Source organism: Rhinichthys klamathensis, unplaced genomic scaffold (assembly GCF_029890125.1).
Source record: "Rhinichthys klamathensis goyatoka isolate OS25496 unplaced genomic scaffold, OSU_Roscu_1.1 h1tg000018l_1, whole genome shotgun sequence".
Lineage (NCBI taxonomy): Eukaryota > Metazoa > Chordata > Actinopteri > Cypriniformes > Leuciscidae > Rhinichthys > Rhinichthys klamathensis.
The window spans coordinates 4,650,005-4,675,880 of NW_026606569.1; the positions used below are offsets into that span (position 1 = coordinate 4,650,005).

The 25,876-nt window shown below is 42.1% G+C and overlaps 1 protein-coding gene across 2 annotated transcripts; it reads left to right on the forward strand.

The window, feature by feature from the left end:
* The first annotated feature begins 1,476 nt into the window (after positions 1-1,476).
* Positions 1,477-15,609, forward strand: LOC130069989 (tripartite motif-containing protein 16-like). 2 transcript variants are annotated; one of them, XM_056234237.1, is made up of 6 exons: positions 1,477-2,197; positions 3,216-3,311; positions 3,399-3,620; positions 7,766-7,925; positions 8,064-8,111; positions 14,977-15,609. In XM_056234237.1, the coding sequence occupies exons 1-6, from the start codon at positions 1,625-1,627 to the stop codon at positions 15,492-15,494; spliced, it is 1,617 nt and encodes a 538-aa protein (XP_056090212.1). In that variant the 5' UTR covers positions 1,477-1,624; the 3' UTR covers positions 15,495-15,609. The 2 variants fall into 2 exon arrangements, with proteins under 2 accessions (XP_056090212.1, XP_056090204.1); XM_056234229.1 differs by lacking the exon at positions 8,064-8,111 and having other exon boundaries at positions 1,512-2,197.
* The last annotated feature ends 10,267 nt before the right edge of the window (positions 15,610-25,876 follow it).

Genomic DNA, 25,876 nt, shown 5'->3' on the forward strand with positions numbered 1-25,876 from the left:
ATATTGTGGCTTTTCCCTCTTGTCTTTGCTGGTTCGTTTTGTGTGCTTTTGTGGTTTATTCCTGTTTGCCTTGTGTGTATGGTTAAACCTAGTTCTTGTTGTAATATTGATCTTTCTAGCTCTAGTGTATCAATTTGCCTTTTTCCTTCTAGTCTTGTTCTAGTTAGTTTTAGTCTTTTGTTTTTTCTCTTTTGATTTTATTTCTACTCTAGATTATCATATGTAGGTCCATGTCAGTTTATTCTTTTGTTTTATTTTTTGATTGCAAGTTTCAGTAACTTTATTCCTAGTTTTCTTTTGTTTTGCCTCACTAGTCATTGTTCTGTTTCAGTCTTTATTTTTATATTTCCTATTTAATTATTCTATTGTCTTGCCCTGTTATCTTGTTGTGTCTTGTCTTGTCCATTGTAAGTCTTGTGTTTGTCCCTGCCCTGCATCCTGAGAATTCCTGACCACTGACATTCACTGCATTGCAGCTAGACTGGTGCTACAGCGAAGAGATCAAGCCTCTGGTTCCTTGTGTCCCCCCCCAGCTATTCAGCGCCTGGGTCCTCTTTCAGATTCTCGACAGTACCTGACATCATCAATGATCTAGCTCACTCAGACGTCTGGTTTTGGTGATTCGACTTACTGGGCAGTATCTCTCCTCTACCACTGACATAAAATTCCTGGAGCTAGGCTTGTCAATCAAAGACAGAGGTAGGTTGCATGAAATGATGAGGTATTTCATGTATTATGGATTCAGTAATGGCCTTCTGTCTGGGATGCCCCTGGCTGTATAGCTGCATACCTCTTGTCTGGCTTAAGAATGTATCAATGCTGCTCTGTCCCTCTGCACTGGCCCCTTTCTTTGCTTTGTTGAACTCATTAAACCTGCAGATGTCGATGAATATGAAAAGACAACAAGTAAGGTGCACAATTTTATGTCCAACAAAGCCCAAAGTTCTGAACTGAATAAATGGTACTATGGGTATCAAGAAAATATTTCAAAATTTATAAGCAATAATTAAATGTTTTTCAGCGTGTGCTTCCTAGAGAAAGTGAGTATTGTAAATTTCACTATGTTACTCGAGCTGAGTTGATTGTTGTTTACTGAATAGAGATGTAAAACAGTGGGGGTGGATGTGATGAGTGTATGTTGTTACACTAGATTATTGGAAGAATTGTTTAATTTAATTAATTAATTTAAGGGCATTTTATTTTGAAATAATAAATCGTGTAGGCATGAGTGTAAAGCTGATGTAATTTCCGGGCGCCCTCTCTCTTTCGCGGGATGTCATGGCGATGAGAGGCATGGACCAGAGATTCTCCCTGTTAGAAGTGTCTGATGGGGTCTGTTATAGGTCTGTTATATTTTGATACAGAAACTGAGAGAAGCCGAGAGTAAATCACATCACAACTGCATCATCGTGTGGGATCTCTTTTATTAAGAAGAGAAAACAACGCAGACGGAAACCCACTAAACAAGGAGTGAGGAACCTGCTTTACAGATTTGCAGACACATGTTTTTCACACATCACTCAAACACAGAACCAGGAAACAGGAAACTCTTCAGTTCAGAGAAACTGAAACTGAAGTGCAGTTGAGCTGTTGTGTGTTTGTGTCTCTGTATTCAAGCAGTAAAATGGCAGAAGCCAGAATTTCTCAGGATGAGTTCAAGTGTTCAGTGTGTCTGGATCTCCTGAAGGATCCAGTGACCATTCCCTGTGGACACAGTTTCTGTAAGATCTGTATTACAGGCTGCTGGGATCAGGAGGATCAGATGAGAGTCTACAGCTGCCCTCAGTGCAGACAGACCTTCAGTCCAAGTCCTGCTTTAGCTAAAAACACCATGCTGGCTGAAGTGGTGGAGAAACTGAAGAAGACTAAACTTCCTGCTGACTGTCACGCTGGAGCTGGAGATGTGCAGTGTGACGTCTGTGATGGAAGAAAACGCAAAGCCATCAAGTCCTGTCTGGAGTGTCTGGAGTCTTATTGTGAGAATCACCTTGAACAACATGAGAGTTTCTTTAAAAGAAAGAGACACAATCTGACTGATGCCACTGGACGACTGCAGGAGATGATCTGCCAAACACATGATAAACTCCTTGAGGTTTTCTGCCGCACTGATCAGAAGTGTATATGTCTGCTGTGTACGATGGATGAACATAAAAACCACGACACTGTATCAGCTGCAGCGCAGAGGACAGAGAATCAGGTATGAACTTTAAACTAGACACTGATGAAATAATGTTGACACTTTTTATATTGTTACTGGTATGATCAGGTAACATCATTCACACTGCAGATGTCAGAAATGAATAGAAGCTGCAAGTGAACTTTCACTGCTGAGCGTATTAGTGCTCCACACTAAAATTAACAGAAAATATAGTGAAATGAAATGTAACCATATTTACCACCACAAATTTTTGTAAAACAGGCTTTGATGAAATATATCTGTCAAGAATAACACAAGTTAAATGCAGCGACAGAAAAAAACACTTTCTTTTCAGTAAATCTGTCTCAGTCCATATGAACTAATTTATAGCTTCACTTCAGGCGTTGGCTTTTGTTCTGTCGACCCTATGGGGGAGGGGGAACAAGACCAGCAACTGGACAAGGCATGAATTGGCTAGGCAAATAGGATCTGTCAGGGCAGGACACAAGGGGAACATTTGACGACGATTTGGCACAAAACTGCAAACACGAGGACAATAAATAGGGAGCAAACAAGGCAGGTGATAAGGGAAAACGTGGGGCAAATGAACCAATGATGAACACTATTCCCATGCTGTTCAGCACAAGACAAAGCATAACACGAAAGCATGCAGGCAATGGTGCTACACAGAACACAACACCACACGCGGACAGAAGAGCGTATGGCCAGAGTAAACTCAAAACAGCATGCTCACATAACAAGACAGAGTGCATGAGATTGAGCGAATGCTCATCCTGTGAACTCACAACAGAATAGAAACACTCAGAGCATGAATGTCCGAATCCCAACACAGAACCGAAACCAAACTAGACATGAGTGCTGGAATCCGAACACCACGCTTCGAACATGAAACAAGGCACGCAGACAGGAGAACGTATGCTCACACAAAGACAAGACAATACAGGAGTGTCAGGGCTATGGCACAAAACCAAGAATAAACTAGACCAAAGTGACAGAACCCTGACAGATATGTGACAGCATTATAAACTGACATCTCTGTTATTGATTTGTGGTGCAGAAGCAGCTGAAGGAGACGCAGAGGTCGTTCCAGCAGAGGATCCAGCAGAGAGAGAAAGATCTTCAGCAGCTGAGAGAGGCTGTGGCGTCTCATAAGGTGAGTCTGGAGAAGAAGAGAAGTTTGAGAAGTCTCAGTCAGGACTCACTGAAGCTCACTGTGTGATTGTGATGTGTGTCCTAACAGCGCTCTGCACAGACAGCAGTGGAGGACAGTGAGAGGATCTTCACTGAGCTTATCCGCTCCATTGAGAGAAGCGGCTCTGAGGCGACACAGCGGGAAAAGACTGCAGTGAGTCGAGCTGAAGGACGACTGGAGCGACTCGAGCAGGAGATCAATGATCTGAGGAGGAGAGACGCTGAGCTGGAGCAGCTTTCACACACACAGGATCACATCCATTTCCTGCAGGTAACGGAGATCTAGAAGAACAGGGTCATAGTGAGCTTGAGCAAGAGACTCTCAGAGAAACATTTCATGAGAGTAGAATGAGCTGTTGACTGCAATGATGCCAGGAATTCTATTTGTTGTGTTATATAATCTCAAGGTAGATTCTCGTCTGATCAAAATAGACTACACTTGAGAATGCATTTCAGCTCTGGAAATCTCTTAGGAAACATGTTCTGAGCTCTTTCTTCTGGGAGATATATTTAGCTGCCAAACTCCACTAGTGCAAAGAACAGTTAAAAACTTCCAGAACATATTTTTAAAACCAATTTTTCCCTTCTGATTTCTTACATCATGGTGAAATTGATGGTACCAATTTTGAGTAATGTTCACCAAAGTTTCTTCAGGTGATCTTCAAACCTTATAGATGTGCAATTTCATAATTCTTTGACCGTTCCCTTGAGGATCACACCCATGAGAATCTGCATCTAGATCGCAATGGTGCACTACCCTGATTCCTTATATTATGCCGGTCTCAAAGAGCAGACTTTGAGGGTCTTTGCCTGTGGTTCCCCCTGCACAGTGGGTGAAGAGGAGGAGGATCCCTAATACGGTGGTCCCGGTGCTAGCACTCATTGACCTACATATTCTAGAATGGACTCCTACCCATGTTACCACCCTTGAGGTCTCTTCTTCTCCACCGGTCCCACCAGGCCTAATGGACTTTCTGGTTCCCAATAATTCCCTGGCCTTTCCTCTGCTGGTCCCACCCAGCCTCCTGGCTCCTGCGTTCCAACCATGGAGGTCATCCAAAAGCCGCGCAAGTTCTGTCCAGCTCCTTCCTTTCCGCAGGCTTCATCCAGCTTCCATCCAGGATTCACCATAGACTTCCGGACCTCTGGCTGCGCCTCAGCCCTCCACCCCTTTGGCTCCACGGGGCTCCCACCGGATCTGCCTCTGTCTTTTCTATAATTGTATAATTTCAATTTACGCAATAGAGCTAAGATGATGACTGATGCATATGATTTAGTTCATGGGTAACACTTTATAATAACGTTCAATTATAAGTCATTTTTGAGTTATTAATTTAGTTTATTTAATTTTAGTATTTAGTTTATGATGAACTAATCATTTTCAAAACATGAATATACTTCTTTATACTGATTAATAAAAGATAAATATGTTGTAAATTATCTTAAAAAATAGTAAATCATTAAATAATCAAACATCAATAGTAGGTGATTAATGTTATAAAGATGTTATTAGTTGATATTAAAATAATTTGTAAGTGATTAATATATTTATGTTAAAATTGTTTTAGTATCATTATCTCAATAAACCAAGGATAATCATGAACAAATGATGAACAAACCATCAGTAAATGATCAGTATATTACAGTGACCAGGTGGGGACATGTTCGGTTCATTTAGTTTTGTTGTAGCCACATCATATTAACTTGTGGGAACGTGTAAAGTGTAAAGTCGTGGCCTCGAGATCCAATGTTAAAGGGATACTTTACTGGTTTTTCATATTAAACTATGTTATTCCCTTAACTTAGACGAGTTGACACATACCTCTCTCGTCTCAGTGCGTGCACTACATCGCTGTCTTGCGGCGAAACTTTGTTAGATCTTATCTCAGCCCTGTTCATTCAATACGTGCCAAGAAGAGAAGCGACCAAACACCTCCACGTTTTCCCTATTTAAATACAGTTACTAGAATAGTGTAACTAGACCAAGACGGTGACACAAAATAAAACGTTGCGCTTTTCTAAGTGTGTAAAATGGATAACTATATTGTATGGCAGAATACCATAGCAAGTGCTTGGGAGCACTTCGACTCGGCGCAGTAATATCATCTCTCGTGAAAAGTCCGCTACCGTTGAAATGAGAGGGAGGAGGAGAGGGAGCGGGGGGAGATGACTTTTCACGAGAGATGATATTACTGCGCCGAGTCGTTACCTGGATGATCCACGACTGTTTTTTTTTTTGTGATGGTTGTTCTTGAGTCCCTTATTTGTCCCGAGCAGTTAAACTGGCCAACATTCTTCAGCAATATCTTGCACATTCTTTGGTTTTCCAGCATCTTTAACATATTTGAACCCTTTCCAACAGTGACTGTATGATTTTGAGATCCATCTTTTCACACTGAGGACGATTGAGGGACTCAAACACAACTATCAAAAACTTTTTGAATTTGAAGATCAAGGTAAATTGTTCTTAATTTGTATTCCGAGAAACATGTAAGTATCTTCTGTTGCTTCAAAAGTTTTCACCCCCCATATGTGAGGTGAATGACGTTACCTCAACAAAATGATCTTGTGGCCACGACTTATTACCATGTTCCCACAAAGTTAATATGACTTTCCCACAAATTAATAACACGTGGCCATGACAAAACTAAGTGAACCAAACATGTCCCCTCCCGGTCACCATAGTTTATAATTTATTGATGTATCATGAATTTGTAAGACAAACATGCAGGTCTGCTAAAGCACTATTTTTAAGATGCATAATTTATTTGATTTCAAGTGAATAAACATTTTTGAATGACTTACAGTCAGGAGATTATTTCATGATTTAGTGAAGTTCACAACGTAATTACGGTAGGAGTGAACCCATCTAATCTTTCAATTAACTGCCGGAGCATATAAGCACCCGCTCACCTTGCTCTGGCATCAGCTGTTTTGGAATCCCTTCACCTCCCTAAATCCACCAACATATTTTAGGCATCTTGCTACCATACTCATAATCTAAGCATTAGTAGTCCCACTGGGGGGTATATTTAAATTCAAGTTGAAACTGCTTCCTCGAGCCCCTCCACTGCGGACAGCAAGCCAAATATGCTTAACCTTATTACATTGAACAAAATTATAAATGCAACACTTTTGTTTTTTCCATCATTTTTCATGAGCCGAACTCAAAGATCTAAGACTTTTTCAATGTACACAAAAGGCCTATTTCTCTCAAATATTGTTCACAAATCTGTCTAAATCTGTGTTAATGACCACCTCTCCTTTGCCGGGATAATCCATCCACCTCACAGGTGTGGCATATCAAGATGCTGATTAGACAGCATGATTATTGCACAGGTGTGCCTTAGGCTGGCCACAATAAAAGGCCACTCTAAAATGTGCAGTTTTATCACACAGCACAATGCCACAGATGTCGCAAGTTTTGAGGGACCATGCAATTGGCATGCTTACTGCAGGAATGTCCACCAGAGCTGTTGCCCTTGAATTGAATGTTCATTTCTCTACCATAAGCCGTCTCCAAAGGCGTTTCAGAGAATTTGGCAGTACATCCAACCGGCCTAGTGTCGGAACTCGTATTATATGGGTAAAGGAACTCGTGAACTAATTTTTAAAGATAATTTACATCACATTTGTAGATTGTTAGCATACCACTTATTAATCATTTATGAATATATAGTCATGTTTTGTAAATTATTTGTTCATCAATAACTAAAAACATTTAACTGAACATTGTTGTAAAGTGTTAGCAGATTAAGGTTATTATTATTTAAAATACTTCATATAAGATAGATGTTGGTTAGTTTACTGTTACAGTTACATATTACAGTTTATATTACTGACCTTTAGATTTTATTTCCACATGTGAATGGATCACTTTCATGGTTTATGGAAAAATATTATTAATATTTTTAAATGTGGGTATAACCAACCCAACATGGTATTTTGCTGTTGCTGTCATTCTTTTTGTTATTTTTTTTTAATAATTTTAAAATACACTAAATATTTGGATTCAAGATAGAAGTGTTTCTAAAATTGTTTAAACATTATATCTTCTGCTTAAATGTTCTTAGCACATGGTGATTTTCTGCTAAAATGCAGTGTCATTATGTCACCATGTTAACTATTTCATCTGTGTCTAGAAACAGCCCTCAATGTGACACCACTGATGCGCTTGATCTGTTACATTTATGTTATTGGTAGATGCTTTATCATCCAAATGATTTACTAGAAAGTTCACATATAGTGTAAATGGCAAACGCTAGAATTTGTAGCTCTAATGTCATACAATGAATATGAGAAGGGCTGGATTGAGGAGAGTTACTAAAGATCAACAAGAGCTGCACAAATCTGACAGTAGAGCAGGTTATTGGCTGAGGTGTGGAGGTGATGAGCTATGATTTCTTTTTTCTTTAGAGTTGCCAGTCTCTCTCAGCTCCTCCTGAATCGACAGACATAAATGACAATCCCTTTAGTTCTCTCTCCTCTTTTGATGGCGTGAGAGAATCTGTCCGTCAGCTGAGAGACAAACTGGAGGATATCTGCAAAGAGGACATCAAGAAGATCTCTGACAGAGGTAAAGTCCTGGAGATCCTGATCTCAGAAATGATCCTCCATCATCTAATATCAAATTAGAAATGTCTTAGGAACAGATGCAAGGATAATTTACTCTTGACCTGATAATCACACTCTTCACATCTGTTGATTTCCACAGTCACTTTCACCAACATTGTTCCCAAGACCAGGAACGACTTCCTACAATGTAAGTCACTAAGAAAACAAGCAGAAAACTCACTGAATGTGTTCATGTTCTTCCCGTTGAAGGTGAAAGAAAACATGATAGAAAAGTTTTAGAGTTGTTCATGTAAATGATGATTTGCACAGGATATCTGGTAAACTGTACTAAGACACTGCTGATATATTGAACATAAAGCTTCAAGAGCATCGACCATGCTCTAAGCAATAACAGAGAGGCTTCAGAGGAGCCTGCAGCATGATGTAACTCTAGGAAGCTAGGACACGGATTTAGCTAAAAGTGCTAAAAACCTAGCTTGACCCGGAGGATCCCCTTCAAGGTGGCCTGCTTGAGGGCCAACTTCTTGGTAATGAATCTAGAGGCAGCAATTGAATGGATATAAACTAGAAGAAAGTTAAAAAGTACAGGACAAGCGGTCAGTCTGTGGACGCGGCAAGAGCGCGCAAGTGGTTTTTCTCTTAATATCCAGTATTTTAATTAGACGCGTTCCTATTTAAAATAATAGCCGCGTCTGATAAGTGTTGCAATTTGAACTTTATTGCACTTAAGTGTAGCGCTGTCAAAAAGCTAGTTTCGATTCATTGATTATATCTTTGTAGTGTGCGCGCTGTCGCGGAAGTGTTACTCGACTCAAGGTCCATGACAGGTTGATGTCTGAGATAAGTTTTGGAGGATGTAGCAAGTGTTATTTTTTTTAAACACGCAGGACTACCCTTGTGATACACAAGTAACAGACATACACAAATCGTACAAAAAGTACAAAATTTATTTAGACAGCAGTTCAAAAACTACTCGCAGTAATATACACGATCAAAAAGATTAAAAAAAACACAATAAATGTTATGTAGCTGGCTGCTTCAGTTCAATGGTTAGAAGTAATACCACAATCTGGCGCCCCTTGTGACCAGTGAATAAACCAAGAGAGGCTATCACACGAATTACCCTAATACGTTGAAGAAAATCGTACCTAATACAGCACACATTCACACGTGAGAAGTACACAGCAAGAGCAGATGATAAGTGTAACAATGTACAGGTGTCAGCACTTCAAAATAAACCCCACACAATAAGAGATATCATTTCTAAAACTATATTAGTTTAATTAATAGTAGCCTCCAAACTAATTCCTTTTGGATGACGCCAGACAGAAAATGAAACCTAGGCGAGCAGCCACAATAACCACCTCACTAAGCCAATAGAAATTTAAATAAGCAAAACAACAGTTGTGTGCATTTGGCAGAATTTCTTAAAACACCGTCAACATCAAGTCACTCACGACCCCGCCCACTCGGCGCTCTTAGTATGGCAGGCGCTAACGGCGAAACAACAATAATCTGCAGTGGCACACACAAGTCCCAGCTTCGGGCGATTAGCAGTACACTCCGAATGGCCAGCAGGGAAATCCGGAACATGTAAATCCTAGATGCGAGACAGAGGAAGGGAAATGAGTTCTACACAAACGCACGTCAGTGCCCACTTGTTCATTCGTGATAAGAATTCACACTTCCCTTAATCAAGAGGAGTAGAGTGCGTTGGTTTATATCGTAGACCCCTCGCTGCCATGGATCAATCGATAGTCGTCACGGCGTGAAGTCGTGCGTGGATGCTTCGTTGGGCTTAGCGCCGGTTCGTTGGAGACAGTCGAACTGGTCACGGTCTTTTTTTTTTCTCTTCACTGGACCGCATGTTGTAGCTTTATTGGGTGGATCCGCCAATCACGCTGCAACGCCGGCTTATCAGCAATATTGGACGCACCTGTAAATAGAGCCTTACCAATACACGTGCACACCTGATAAACATTAACCCACCCTCACAGGTTGTCAACAGTCAGTGTTCCCCTCCCGTTACATAGAGGCCTCAGCAGGAAGAGATATTATATCATGGAGGAGGACTAACCACTCAACCCCACGACTTGATGGTCAAAATCAAGGAGCTTTCACAGGAGAGTCTGTTCTTAAGGCCACAGGCTAGATAATGCTACTACCAAAGCTCTAGAGAGAGTGGCGGCTTCAGCATAGTGCTTGTCACTCTCTAAGCGAGAGGAACCTGACAACACCCAGGTGACAACCACAGGGGACGCTTTCCAAAGAAATAGCCTGCAACACCTGGCTATTTGTCTGTGCCAAACACCGCTATGGAACTGTAGCTCAGCATATCGCTTCTACTCTAGTATAAAGAGGAGTCAGCTCAACCTAGGCAGTTAGAGGAGGCCACAGGATCTGCGACTCGCATTATTAGCCTAATGCAGAAGGCGGCCCTGGCTGGGTTACTCCCACAGTGAGTGGAGGCGTACCAGCATCACTAGCTGCCAGTCTTAGGCTGGAGAGGCCTATTCTGAGATACTGCAGGCTAAGTGGTATCGTTAAGGTGCGAGGGGATAATGCTAGGCCGAACGGAAGAACACGATATTGGTACGCTTTTCCCCCAAAGGCGAACCTCAGGAACTTCATGTGTTGAGGAAGGATGGATATATGGAAGTAAGCGTCCTTGATATCTATCCTGACAAACCAGTACTCGGACCTTATTTGACTCACGGTGATAGGGATAGTTAACATTTTCAACCTGAATCTCCTTAGAGAACGATTCAATATCCTGAGATCTATAATGGGATGCACCCCCCATCCTTTTTGGCTATATGAAGTACCGGCTGTAGAACCTGTGCAGTACATTTGGCTTGTATTGTTCAAATATCATGTCACCTGCTCTGTTGGGGGGTAATTCATGTACGCTATATTCTACAGTAGCAGCATGTCTTACTTGCTCACAGCAGCGTGTCGTGTATGTATTGGCAGTAGCAAGTACTACTTTGCTCTGTCGTACTTGCTCTGTCGCAGCAGCAGCAATAACCTACAGCACCAGCAACAATAAAAGCAGCAGCAGCAGCGTAGAAGATCTATTCCACCAAAACCAAACATATCAACATTGTCATATCTAGGGTAGGTAAAACTGTTCCGGTGTCTGAACCGATACTTTTAAAAAAAGAGAGCCTCAAAACGATGGTGAATGACATTAAATAACTTTTTTTTTTATAAAAAACAAAACAAAAACAAAAAACATCTTAAAATTGAATATAGTAATAGTAAATATATAAGTAGTATAAATACAAAACACAACACATTTACATAACAAATTCACAATAAAACCCAAATACAATAATTTAACACTAAATAACACTATAGTACTTATAACAGCAAAGTAGTCTGTAGCCTATTCGGTATGCTACAACCCAGCTTTAAATTTCAGCAATTCTTTTCACATTTTTTGCCTTCTCTGGCCAAATACGACACCTCTCATGACTTACTGCATGTCCTCCACAAGGTGAGCGTTATTTTAGAATGCATCACCTTAAATGCCGTGACGCGAAACCCATCGTGGAAGAACGCCGTCATGCATCACCAGCCAGATCCGCCAGCGCGTATGCCCTGCCATTTCAGCACGATGTTAGTTTAATAGGCAGGGCCAGAGCACTTAGTGTGTACACATACCTGTGTTCGTGCATCCTCTCAACATCAGCATAGTTTGCTTGCTGATTGCGATGGATGCACGCTAAACACGGGTTCTTCAATGCCTTTTCGATCTCATTGTATAGGCAGGAATGGAAGGCTCACGGGAGCTGAAGTGGTATGGCTGGAAAGAAACCATTCATAAAGTCTGCCACGAGCAGTCTCTTCCCTCACGTGCTCCTCTGGCAGCAAAGCCTGCTATCTGAATAATTAGTGAATAATTAGCGCGTTACACAACACTCACAACTCATCATACGCGGGGGAGGGTGGTTGTGAGTGTTCAGGTTGTAAATCCTCTTCACCCTCATCAGCCATCTCCTGCCTTCTTGGGCTGATATTAGTGACAACACATCCTCATCCAGCAGCTCAAACTCTTGAGCCTCCGAGGGGCGTGAGAGATAAACAACTCTCTCAAACTCCTCGGCGAGCTCGCTCTGAAACCCCATGATTCTAGTCTCTGCTCTGCCTCAGCTCAAGCGGGACCTGAATCGCCTGGGACAGATGTCTGTTTCTTTTCCCTCAAGAAAAGGGCCAGACGAGAGTGGAGTTTTCTCAAGGGAAAACAGTCCCTGAGGACGGAAAGAGGATGACATGTTCTCTAGGCGCCCCTCTTATACTTCTGGGTCGCACTAGTAGAAACGTCATAGGCTGTCGGCGGTCAATATCGATTGCCGTGATTGGATAGTGTTGTAATGTCTGTCTGTGTTCCCCCTGTCTTTGTGCTTTTGGTTCAGTCCTGTTCAGTTTTCCCGCTCCTCGTTTGTGTTCATGTATAACACGCCCCCTTGTTATCTTGTTTAGCTTGTTTGGCCTTGTATTTAAGCCCTGTGTTTCAGTCCAGTCTTTGTGAGTTCTTGATGTTGTAACATGGATGTTGGTTGTTCTGTCCCTGAGTCCTATTTCCTGCTGTGAGTTTGTATAGTTTGTAGTTTAGTTAATAAAGTGTGCTGCATTTGGATCCTGCTTCCTCCCTTGCTTCAACCACCTTCATGACAGAAGAACTCACCGAAATGAGTCCAGCAGCCACAAGCAACCAGGCCCTGAAGAAGTTCCTTTCCTCAATGTTCCAAGATAGCCAGGGCATTGAAAGGTATGTGAAGGATTTCTGGGCGTGCTGCCATTTAGCATCTTTGGCTGGACGAGAAGATCGCTCAGATGATGCCGGAGGTCTATACCGGCTGGACGCTAAAAAGGTATATCAACCTGGCCCTTTTCCTGAGCGATTCTTCATTTACTGTGGCCGTGGAGGAGAAGTTCCGTGAACCCGCAGTATCCCTTCAGTCTGTTCTTCACATCACGCCAGTCATCAAGCCAGCCTCCAGATCGGTCTATAGCCGTCCGGGACTAGTTTCCAGCGCGGCCGATCCCCCGCTGATATCAGCACGTGCTGCCAGGAAGGCCATAGACCCAGAGTCTCGTCCCGCCGAGCCTTCACCGCTGGTTCCGTCCAGTCCAGCCGAGCCTTCACCGGAGCTTCACGTCAGCCACGTCCAGCCAGAGCTTCACGTCAGCCACGTCCAGCCAGAGCTTCACGTCAGCCACGTCCAGCCAGAGCTTCACGTCAGCCACGTCCAGCCAGAGCTTCACGTCAGCCACGTCCACGTCCAGCCAGAGCTTCACGTCAGCCACGTCCAGCCAGAGCTTCACGTCAGCCACGTCCAGCCAGAGCTTCACGTCAGACACGTCCAGCCAGAGCTTCACGTCAGCCACGTCCAGCCAGAGCTTCACGTCAGCCACGTCCAGCCAGAGCTTCACGTCAGCCACATTGAGCCAGAGACCGTTCAGGTCACATCTGCCCAGCCAGAGACTGTTCAGGTCACGTCTGCCCAGCCAGAGACTGTTCACGCCACGCGTGCGCTGCCTGAGCCCTCAGTGACCGCAACACTGGCCATTATGGCCACAGCCATGTGGTGTGTGTGGGCTGCGCACACACTTGCGCCAGAGCCCGCTGATCCTGCGCCAGAGCCCGCTGATCCTGCGCCAGTCCTGTTCAGCCCAGAGTTTCCTTCACCGCTGGTCCTGCCCAGCCTAAAGCCCTCTCCACTGCTGGTCCTGCCCAGCTCAAAGCCTTCTCCACTGCTGGTCCTGCCCAGCTCAAAACCATCGCCACTGGTCCTGTCCAGCAAAGAGCCCTCACCGCTTGCCCAGCCAGAGACTGTTCCAGAGCCTGTCCCCGACTCTATTCTAGAGTCATTGTCAGACTCCGTCACCCTCCCCAAGAATTTTTTTTTGGGGGGGGGGGGGGGGCCATAGGGCTCCGCCATGGCCGCCCGAAGGGTCCTCACCACCATGGCCACCTGAAGGGTCTGCATCGCCATGGCCGCCCGAAGGGTCTTCACCGCCGTGGCCGCCCGAAGGGTCTTCACCGCCGTGGCCGCCCGAGGGGTCTTCACCGCCGTGGCCGCCCGAGGGGTCTTCACCGCCGTGGCCGCCCGAGGGGTCTTCTCCGCCGTGGCCGCCCGAAGGGTCAGCTCCGTCCTGGACGCCCGAGGGTCCGACAGCTCCGTCCTGGACGCCCGAGGGTCCACAGCCTGCCTTGCCCATGTTCCATGGCCCAGGTCCGCCCACGTTCCATGGCCCAGGCCCGCCATCGCAAGACCCCGGTCCCGTTCCCTGCACGGACCTGGCCCTCCATCCCTCCCCCGGGACCGCCTCCGCTCCACCACCCTCCCGAACTATGTTTCTAGTTTTGATGGGCGTCGGGAGCCGCCCATAGAGGGGGGGCTATGTTGTAATGTCTGTCTGTGTTCCCCCTGTCTTTGTGCTTTTGGTTCAGTCCTGTTCAGTTTTCCCGCTCCTCGTTTGTGTTCATGTATACCATGCCCCCTTGTTATCTTGTTTAGCCTTGTATTTAAGCCCTGTGTTTCAGTCCAGTCTTTGTGAGTTCTTGATGTTGTAACATGGATGTTGGTTGTTCTGACCCTGAGTCATATTTCCTGCTGTGAGTTTGTATAGTTTGTAGTTTAGTTAATAAAGTGTGCTGCATTTGGATCCTGCTTCCTCCCTTGCTTCAACCACCTTCATGACAGATAGCTTTTCAGACACCGGTACACGTGGAGGGCGTTCCCCATAGTGTCATCGACGCAGTGCAAGTTCCCTTTCGAAAAGGGAACTAAAAATCCACTGTAGAAGTTAATTCAACACTAATTATTCAGATAGTTCAAATGGATTAAGTAAACTTTAATTTTACATATTCAAGTGGATTTTACACAATAAAATTAGGTAAAGACAAAATGTTCAGTAATTGTGTGGTTTTAACTAATTTTAATTGTTTAACAAGCACTCAAAAATATTTTTTGCAGTGTACATTAAAAGATCAAATTCATAATTCCTGATTCCTGATTCTGGTATGTTTTTATCTCCATCAGATTCCCATCAGCTCAATCTGGATCTGAACACAGCACATAAAATCCTCCGTCTGTCTGAGAGGAACAGCGTGATTAAATTCACTAGCAGAGATCAGTTGTATCCTGATCATCCAGACAGATTTGATGTGTATCCTCAGGTGTTGTGTAGAGAGAGTGTGTGTGGACGCTGTTACTGGGAGATTGAGTGGAGTGGGAGAAGTGTGTGTATATCAGTGTCATACAAGAGCATCAGCAGGAAGGGACGGGTTCAGTGTGTGTTTGGAGATAATGATCAGTCCTGGAGTTTGTTCTGCACTCCTAAAAGATTCTCATTCTGGCACAATAACATAGAGACTAAACTCCCTGTAGAGCCCATCAGCCGTAGAATAGGAGTGTATGTGGATCACAGTGCAGGAACTCTGTCTTTCTACAACGTCTCTGATACAATGAGCCTCATCCACACAGTCCAGACCACATTCACTCACACAGTCTATCCTGGGTTTAGGGTTTATCGTGACTCATCAGTGAAACTATGTTGATGAATCAGAATAGACTGTAGAGAGATTCTACCCAAAATACTTTGAACTGCATGATAAATCAGTTACTGTCACACACTGGCTTGATGAGATAATCCGAGATAAGAGGCTTGATGCAGAAAGATGATGAACACTTATATTTAACCCTCTGGGGACCAGAGTGTTTTTGGGGCCTTTGGGATGTTTTGACATGCACTGACATTTGTGCTATTTTTAGTTATTTATAAACATGTTAATGGCAAAGGTGTAAATTCACTCTATATAGCACAAACGGGGTTACCATGATATGTGAGCAACATGTATGTACATGTTTGTATTTTTAAGAGAATAATGTTTATGCGTGGTTATTGAAAAAAATTAAAATGAAAGTTGCTGAAATAAGACCACAAAACACATACTAAATATGTGTCCACAAGACTTTTGACTAATGGATGTTGTCGCTTCGAGTTCTGGCTTCAAAATGATGTGAAAATCATCCTGCCTAATTGTTCACATAAAACAAAACATGAATTCATACTTTGTATGACAGTTTTTTTGTCAGAAGAGGTTTATGCGAGGGGGTGGTAATGGCCTATCAATATTAATGAGATTCAGACCAGGGGTGTGACAGACACTCCCCCAATGGCTAATGGCCCATCAAGTGAGGCAGCCTGAACAAAGAATGAGAGGAGATTCAAAGGTTTTTCAATCTGTTTTATTGTAATTCCTCTATTTGGAGAAACTAAATGTTCTAAATTTGCTCTAAGCAAATCAAATGTGAGTAAAATACATAAATAATCAGTCGGCTATAAACAAAGCAATTGTGAAGTCATACAGGCTCATATTGTATTAACACTAAGTATAAACAAAATTGAACTAACATCTGTAAAATTGTAGGTAAATATGTACTTACTCTTTCTGATTTCTGACTGTGTTGCTAAGCGCACTCCGAGTTGCAGGCGGAGGTAGTGATGAAGCTACATTCCTTTTTTTTTTTTTTTAAGTTGAGGAATATTATTACATAAATATAACCATAGCAGCATTAGTCTATAATGAATAACTGATGTAAATAATTTTAGGCGAGTGCAATAAATATGCGTGTCAATGGGCCATTGCCGGAGAGGCACACCGCAAACAAAACACATTTGCGCAATTCATTAACTGGGTATATTTACACATTTCAGCACATTTACACACATTTACAACTGATATTTGCGAGCATGCATCGTCAATGATAATAATGAGGCAGCATTTAACTAGTCAAAATATAATCTAAACATCTAGTAGGCCTATTTTCTAAAATAACGTCTACATTCTAGCTTTCATACACAATGATCTAAACATATCATTTACACATTCAAATTTCCTAACTAGGGTTTACAGTGCGTAGCATAAAAAATAAAAAAAATAAACATTTTTCTCTTTAACACAAGATATTAAATTCATGGTATATATATGCACTTTCATTAGATCGTGTTGAATATATCAAATGTCAATACTCTGGATGGCAAGTGGAAAATAGTCCACCCAGTATAATATGTAAGCTACATGTTTATATTGAATAGCTTGTCAATTAATGGAAGTAAGACTAAACACTTACTCATACGAAATTCTATCCACGGCTCGATCGAACGGTCGTCATCAGAGTCGCGCTCTTCTTCTGATGAAAATGTGGATTCTTCGTCGCTAGTATCCAGGACGAGTTGAAGAGCTTCTACACCGGTGTATCCTGCCAACTTCCTAACGCGCAGGTGAACTGAATGATGAAACTTGAAGCCTTTAATGCATTTGCTTGGGGGCGTTTACCTGTTTTCCATAGATGGCTTAACACATTATCTTGTGAATAGCGCGCTCCGGGAGTAGGCGTGAACGAATTAAAGTGAATGAGCTTGTAATGAGCTCGACTGGAATCGCTCTATTTTCATACAGATTACAGAAGCTGAGAATATTTGTTTTTAATATAAATGACTTCATTTAAAAGATGCAATCTCTAGCTTTATGCCCGTGGGTATGTTTGCCTGTTTGACTGAATTTTCGTGGAGTTGCAGATCATTTCCGAACGCGTTTCAAATTGGAGTTCGCTGACAGAGAGAGTGAAGAACTCGCATCATGTTCATTTTTCTTTATTTGGCAAAAAGCAAAACACTTTATTTTTATTGTGAGTATACAGAAAAAAAATAGAAACTGAACAGGATCGATTGATGTATAACACGAACATGAAAGATCAAAATTAACAGAGCAGTTTGAGTTTATTTTGCATTGCTAAAAAAAAAAACGAGCAAAACGCGCGGGCGCGTTTCTGGTCCCCAGAGGGTTAATAAACATCAGGTATAAACACCAGCAGGAAACACTAAAACAAGACACTTAACATTTAATGACTGAGGGTTTAACCCTCTGGGGACCAAGGTGTTTTGGGGCCCTTGGGATGTTTTGACATGCACTGACATTTGTGCTTTTTTCAGTTATTTATAAACATGTTAATGGCAAAGGTGTAAATTTACTCTATATAGCACAAACGGGGCTACCATAATATGTGAGCAACATGTATGTACATGTTTGTATTTTTAAGAGAATAATGTTTATGCGTGGTTATTGAAAAAAATAAAAATGAAAGTTGCTGAAATAAGACCACAAAACACATACTAAATATGTGTCCACAAGACTTTTGACTAATGGATTTTGTCGCTTCGAGATCTGGGGTCAAAATGATGTGAAAATCATCCTGCCTAATCATTCACATAAAACAGTAGATTGTTTTAAATTATGAAAAAAAAAAAATTTGTTTGGAAAGGCAATATGCGGAGGGGCGTGAATGGCCCAACCCCATCATGTATAATTAAGTGGTTTACACCTGAGAAGACAAAGACCCGTATAATGAGCCTTTCATTCAGGTGTGTCACACAAGAAAGAATGCAAGAATGTTTCCAACTCTAACTTTGAACCAATTCTATAGAATGGCCCATATAACCTATTTGAACAGGATTTGTTTCCAGGTATGACTAAGATTGTGCTTTTGACTTTCATTTATATTTTAATTTTATTTATATGTGTGTGTGTGTGTGTGTGTATGTATGTATATATATTAGGGGTGGAACGGTACACAGAAGTCACGGTTCGGTTCATACCTCGGTTCAGACATCACGGTTCGGTACGATTTCGGTACAATGGAGGGAAGAGCAAAACAAAAATGCAGAAGGCGTTGTATTTTTTAAATAAGTTTTATTAATAAAGGCATAGAACCAGTTTATTTGTAGTGCACTGACAATAGTTTTATATAATTAGTTTATTAATTAAATTAATAAAAAGACAAAAAGACCTTGCGATATGTTTGGTAATTGTGCCTGAATTAATTTAAAATTATTTTGCTATATTTCAGATCAATATATTTGTTTTCCTTAATTTTAATTAACATTATTAATTTACAATGTAACATTATTCTCATCTGAATTATAAATAATTGATTTCTGTATAAAATAATACTACCATTAAAAACACATTTGATTTCTTTTTTTAATCAATGAATGTAGAATGTGTAAGATTAGTGCTCCGAGGACAAGAAATGAAAACCAACGCAATATGACGAATGTCCAAAAGATGGAACACACAGACTGTTTTGAAATGGAGTTGGATAAATATGTTTTGTTTTTGTGTGTGTGTGTGTGTGTGTGTGTGTGTGTGTGTGTGTGTGTGTGTGTGTGTGTGTGTGTGTGTGTGTGTGTGTGTGTGTGTGTGTGTTTTTCTGGTTGGGTGACAGTTGTAGGTTACAGTTTGACAAGAGTTTACAGTGTGACAAAAGCACAATGTTGTGTTTTATTGCGAGAGTACACAAATATAAGTAAACACTTTGCAGGCTTAATGATCTGAACAAAATGACGGAGTATGTTTTTTATGTTTCCACTGTTCGATCGCGCGCCTCTCTCTATCTCTCTCTCTCTCTCTCTCTCTCTCTCTCACCTTCTTCAGCAGTGTAGAGAGAGTGCGCACGCAGGGTTGCCAGAATGCAAAGATTAAGTAAAACACCGGGAAGAAAACGTGTTTTTTTTAACAGAAAAGCTCTGATTGGGCTGAATCTGGCTGAATGCTCGTAAAGCGGCTTGTTAAAACAGTCTGTAATTTTTTGTTGTCTTTTTTCCCCCAGACAAAAACAGAGTGATTTTTGGTCAAGTTTATTTATATTTATTTTATTAATTTTAATTTTGAATTTTTTTACTACATGTAGACTTGTCTTTCGTCAAGGATATTGCATGTCGGGCATGTTAAGGCGGGCGTACATGGTGCGAGTTCGGACACTCGGGAGGTCTTGAGATATTGCACACGTTACGAGTCAGTTAACTTGATAATCACGTCAAAGCAGCTGGTACACGGCACGACTGTCCTGCACAAATTTTATCCCAAACCGGCTGCAATCACGTGAGCTTTCGCGCTAAACACAGAGACCGGAGCTTTCAATGTTACAAGCAACTAGCTTCAGATATAAAAATTACAGAAATGTATGTGCAAATGATTTGTTGAAAAGCAGAGAACATTAGCCATTCCTTTCTACATAAATAACATAGAGAGAGAGAGAGAGAGAGAGAGAGAGAGAGATGGATGTGTGGATGTGTGTGTGTGACAGTCTATGCGCACGCTGTATGGTTGCTGCCACTGAGCTATAGTCCCATCGATCTAGCCTGTGACATGGGTGTGTATGATTTGACAATAGGGGACAGCCTATACGCTGGTGAAAATCGGGCCGAATTTTTTAAACATCTTTAAAAATTATCGGGAGGTCGGGAGGTGCTCGGCTCGTAATTCCTCTCACACACTGTGAGCCGCGACCATGCGAGCATCACCGATTTCCACGCGATCATCTGCGAACTCGTAAAACAGCAAAAATCGCGCCGTGTACGCCCGCCTTTAGTCACAGTTATCGTTTAATGACGTTGGTGTTATCTCGTCTTCGTCTCATCTTATCATGGACAAAAACACATTTTTTGTCATACATTTCGTTAATCAAATGAACACTAGGCTACAGTAGATGGTTACTTCTAAGGGGTAGAACAGAGGTGCGCTCACTCAGTTGCTCACTCAGTAAGACTGCCACACAAAGAGCTTATGCTTTTGCTCTGTGACATATTTTTCATATCGCATCCACATCGCAACCTTTTATGATTAGCTAATCGCAACGTTTAAATTCGCGATTGCGATTCGATTAATCGTTCAGCACTAGCTCTGACCTCTTGTAACCAAACCACTTCCAAGTAGCTCCCTTTTTAGGTACTAAATCGTCATCGGAGGCTGATTCTGCTCTTACTCTCAGACAGGTGTTGTTGTTGTGCGCGCTAGGGAACGTAAATGCGTCATACGTCAATGCTTCGGTATATCATTGATATCGCGATATGACACTTTTTTATCATATAAAAATTAATACCGGTGTTATCGTGGACAGTATGATATGGCACACCCCTAATTAATACTACAGCTGAACTTCTGTTAGTGAAATAAAGAGAAACCCAGAAAAAACAGGCAACGATACTAACAGAGAAGAGGGAGGAAATATGAGACACAATTAGACTCACTGCAAACATGTCTGAATGATACGAACAAATCCAAGACTTTCCACTCAAAACTGAATTTTTGACATTTAAAGATGATCTCAAAAGACAAAGATGCTAAAGTTAGAAGCAACAATGAAAGAAATATAGGAACAGAATGTTAAAGCCGAGGGAATAAACACACATATGTGACCAGTTACGGAAACTAGGGACACAAGTCGTTCTGGAGCATTTTGAGTTATTCACAGATTCTGAAAGTGTGGTCTCCAAGCTTTCCAACGATGTGTAACACATGGAAATCTGATAATATTTGGAGAAGTTGTAGCCATTTGAAGTTAGGCACTCAAAAAAACTAAAAGTGGAGAAAACCGCCTCGAAAAATGTGCAGTTCTCACCTCTCTCTGCTGCTGGGAGTGACAATAGGGCTCATTTACATCTCATTTAGATAAGCCATACCCCCTGTAAAGCTCTCCCTGTGCTTTACAGCTTTTTTTTTCTTTCCTGAGCTAGCTAATAACAATAGGTAGGTATGGGAAGGTCTAAACAGACTAAACATGAGATAACATGTGCGTGTTCTTAGAATTAAAACAAAACGACAAACTTTAATGTTTAATGCAAACTCACCCCCAGGACCGGCGAATGCACTTCTGCCGCTCTAGGCGAAAAACAATTGTGCTGCCCCTCTATTTGCAACGTTTACCAGCAACAACACACAAAGACCAATATAGCATATACATATAACGCAAAACCAGCAACAACACACAAAGACCAATAAGCCATAGGCCTACATATAACGCAAATAGTGCGCAACGCGCGTGTGCCCAAAATGTCAACAATATTAAAGTTTATGCAGGAGGTAAATGCCTGCTGGCATTTTTTTTTAAGCAGTCATGACAGGAATTTTCCAAATAATCATATTTCCTCCTCAGATTACTGTTGGAAATCTCTTTACACCACTTTCTTATGTGCGTATACACACACAAATGAAATGTCCGCAAGCACATTATATCATCAGCAGGTTCAGCATCTTACATAACGACTAAGGAGCAAATAAAGCTTAACTTACGTTTCAGAAACGCGCACGGCAGGCCTTCATCGCAGCAAAGGTCTTAACTGCATCCTCTATTTCGATTCTCTGTGCCAGTTCATGTTCTATGGAGATTGTTGCCAGTCCATTAAGTCTGTTCCCTGTTCACAAAACGTTCCCCATTCAAAGCAATCAGGACGTCACATAATATGAAACAGTTAGCCACCGCTGTCAGCGAGCCGAGCCGCCGTATTCAAGCACCGAGGGCGCGCGCGCCGCGCCCATACCTCCGGTTCAGTTTCCCGAGCCCACAAAGTGCGGCGAAAACATTTTCGGTGTAACTGCCACGGTTCAGCTCGTCTGCGACAATCTTTGCGGCATCGATCTTCATTGAATTTTGATATCAGATAGAGCCGGCCAGACTGCTGCATAATAAGTAGCCACGCTGTTGGGGGGCGGGGGGCAAAAGCGCCGGCGGCTATTCAGTATGGAAATACACACAGACAATGACACGCCCCTACTGCATGCTAGAATCTCCGAAAAACAAGCCGATTTCAACCTCAAAATGTACGCTTTTAAATATACCAATACTGTTATCTCAAACATGGAGAGGCTTCTTCATGATCTCAACTAACAGATTCTGCAAAAAAGCGGAAATCACCAATTTTGGAAAAAAACGCTTCTTTCTCATTTTGCTCGCAAGTTGTGCTGCCGACTTGTGTCCCTGGTTTCCGTGACGGGTCACATATTGTTGTGTCATGTGACACTTTAATGTATACTTCCATTGTAAATTCCCGGGGCAAAGAACAAATTGTAACAAACAAGTTTGAGATTAACATGGATGATTTGCTTGTAGCCAGTCTTCAAAAGAAACAAAACAAAGAAGAAAAGAAAGAAGCCAAGAAAAGGAGAAGACAGAAGAGGGGAAGGTCCTCATCAGGAGACAATCATCTCCAAAGCAAGAGAGATGATGCAAATAATTAGACAACAAAAGCGATTGAATAAAAGGTTGATGAAACTTATAAAACAATCAATTGGGGAAAAACATTTTGAGGAAAGTTGTTTGAAATATAAAGTGGACAAACTGGCAGAGGGTGTGGAACTTCATTTGAAATTTGAGTATGTTTCCGATAAGTCATGAAGTAAGTGTGATGTGTAACTCATTTATGTATGAATTGGTATAGGGCAATATATTTTTACATATACCATGTTGCTTAAGAAAGATGAACCCGAGGGCCTAAGCTTTTGCTGTTTCTTTTTATATATGATGCAAATACTTAGTGGTTTGGGGGGAAACCCTGTGATCTCTTAAGGGTATTCATTGTGAGACCTTCAACAGTTCAAGGCCGAACCTTGTGGTGAAGACTACTCATATTTTTTTTTATGTTGATTTTTATTCTGTACTTTTGTTATTAAAACGAAACCATTGATTGTGGTGATTTGTAAACTGCTCTATAACAAGTCTCAGAGTGATTTTCTTTTAAATCTATTATCTGAACCTGGACAATAAGTCCCATTGAGTTTGAGAGTTTGGCTCGGACTCCCCTTGGGAATTTCAATATCAAATATTTTGATATGTAAAGGTTATGGAGATGTGTGATGGAAATCTTAGTCATTTAAGGGGAAAATACACTCACCGGCCACTTTATTAGGTACCCCATGCTAGTAACGGGTTGGACCCCCTTTTGCCTTCAGAACTGCCTCAATTCTTCGTGGCATAGATTCAACAAGGTGCTGGAAGCATTCCTCAGGGAGTTTGGTCCATATTGACATGATGGCATCACACAGTTGCCGCAGATTTGTCGGCTGCACATCCATGATGCGAATCTCCCGTTCCACCACATCCCAAAGATGCTCTATTGGGTTGAGATCTGGTGACTGTGGAGGCCATTTTAGTACAGTGAACTCATTGTCATGTTCAAGAAACCAATTTGAAATGATTAGAGCTTTGTGACATGGTGGAAGTAGCCATCAGAGGATGGGTACATGGTGGCCATAAAGGGATGGACATGGTCAGAAACAATGCTCAGGTAGGCCGTGGCATTTAAACGATGCCCAATTGGCACTAAGGGGCCTAAAGTGTGCCAGGAAAACATCCCCCACACCATTACACCACCACCACCAGCCTGCACAGTGGTAACAAGGCATGATGGTTCCATGTTCTCATTCTGTTTACGCCAAATTCTGACTCTAACATCTGAATGTCTCAACAGAAATCGAGACTCATCAGACCAGGCAACATTTTTCCAGTCTTCAACTGTTCAATTTTGGTGAGCTCTTGCAAATTGTAGCCTCTTTTTCCTATTTGTAGTGGAGATGAGTGGTACCCGGTGGAGTCTTCTGCTGTTGTAGCCCATCCGCCTCAAGGTTGTGCGTGTTGTGGCTTCACAAATGCTTTGCTGCATACCTCGGTTGTAACGAGTGGTTATTTCAGTCACTGTTGCCCTTCTATCAGCTCGAACCAGTCTGGCCATTCTCCTCTGACCTCTGGCATCAACAAGGCATTTCCGCCCACAGAACTGCCGCTCACTGGATGTTTTTTCTTTTTCGGACCATTCTCTGTAAACCCTAGAGATGGTTGTGCGTGAAAATCCCAGTAGATTAGCAGTTTCTGAAATACTCAGACCAGCCCTTCTGGCACCAACAATCATGCCACGTTCAAAGTCACTCAAATCAACTTTCTTCCCCATACTGATGCTCGGTTTGAACTGCAGGAGATTGTCTTGACCATGTCTACATGCCTAAATGCACTGAGTTGCCGCCATGTGATTGGCTGCTTAGAAATTAAGTGTTAACGAGCAGTTGGACAGGTGTACCTAATAAAGTGGCCGGTGAGTGTAAATACAACATGGCACCCAACAAGCGGGGCTCGTTTTTAAGTGGTACAAAAAATCCAGGGATAATAGAAACGAATAGTCGAAAATAGGAGGATTTAAGTGAACCCAAAAACTTGCAGAAAATGTGGAAATTGTAAGTGAACCCAAACACTTGCAGAAAATAGGTTTATAGTGAATCCTAAAACTTGCAAAAAATAGATTGTTTAAAGAATCATATAGATTTGTGAAAGAGTTGCATCACTTGTATGCGACAACATGGGTGACTAAGTTCTCAGTGCAAGCTTTCAGCATGGACCGAACGCTGCTTCCTTCGGGTTGTGTTGTTGGTTGGCATTGGTCCCTTAGCTGCGCATGACACAGGGAACTGCGAGGAGGCACTTCTAATAGCTAATAGCAATCTAATAGCAGCACAGAAGCGCACATCAGGGCAATAGGAAGTTTAAAGTGAACCCTAACACTTGTAAAAATGGACAGCCAAATGGTGACCATAGACTTAATAGCCACTGGAAAACTGCTGGAAAGTTAGAATGGTTTGATGTGACTAAGTGTAGTTGTGGATATGAAAATATACCCTGGCAGGAGTTTAGCGAGACCGCCTCAGTGGTAAATATCAGAGTGAGAGAGGGGGCCAAGGCCCCAAAATTCATCTACTCCATTAAGGGAGGCAGAGATGGACTTGCCAAAGATAAGGGTCTTCAGCGAAGTTGGCGTTGATATAAAAGATATTCCAACAAAGAGTTGGGACACGCTAACTGAGAATGACCCAGGGGAGGGATCAGAGAGGGGCTCAATAGTTCCTAGTTTAGAACCCTGAAGAGAGGAGAATGAACGCACTCTTGAACCAAGTGCTCCAGCGCCTGATAACCCCGAGAGCCCAAATGAGGAATTTTTGTCAGAAGACAATGGTGCATTAAAGATTTATTTCGGAAAGGGTCCAAAGTTAATTATCCTAAAAGAAGGGTGGTTAGAACAAGAAGAGGAAGTCGATGTATTAGTCACTGCAGCCAA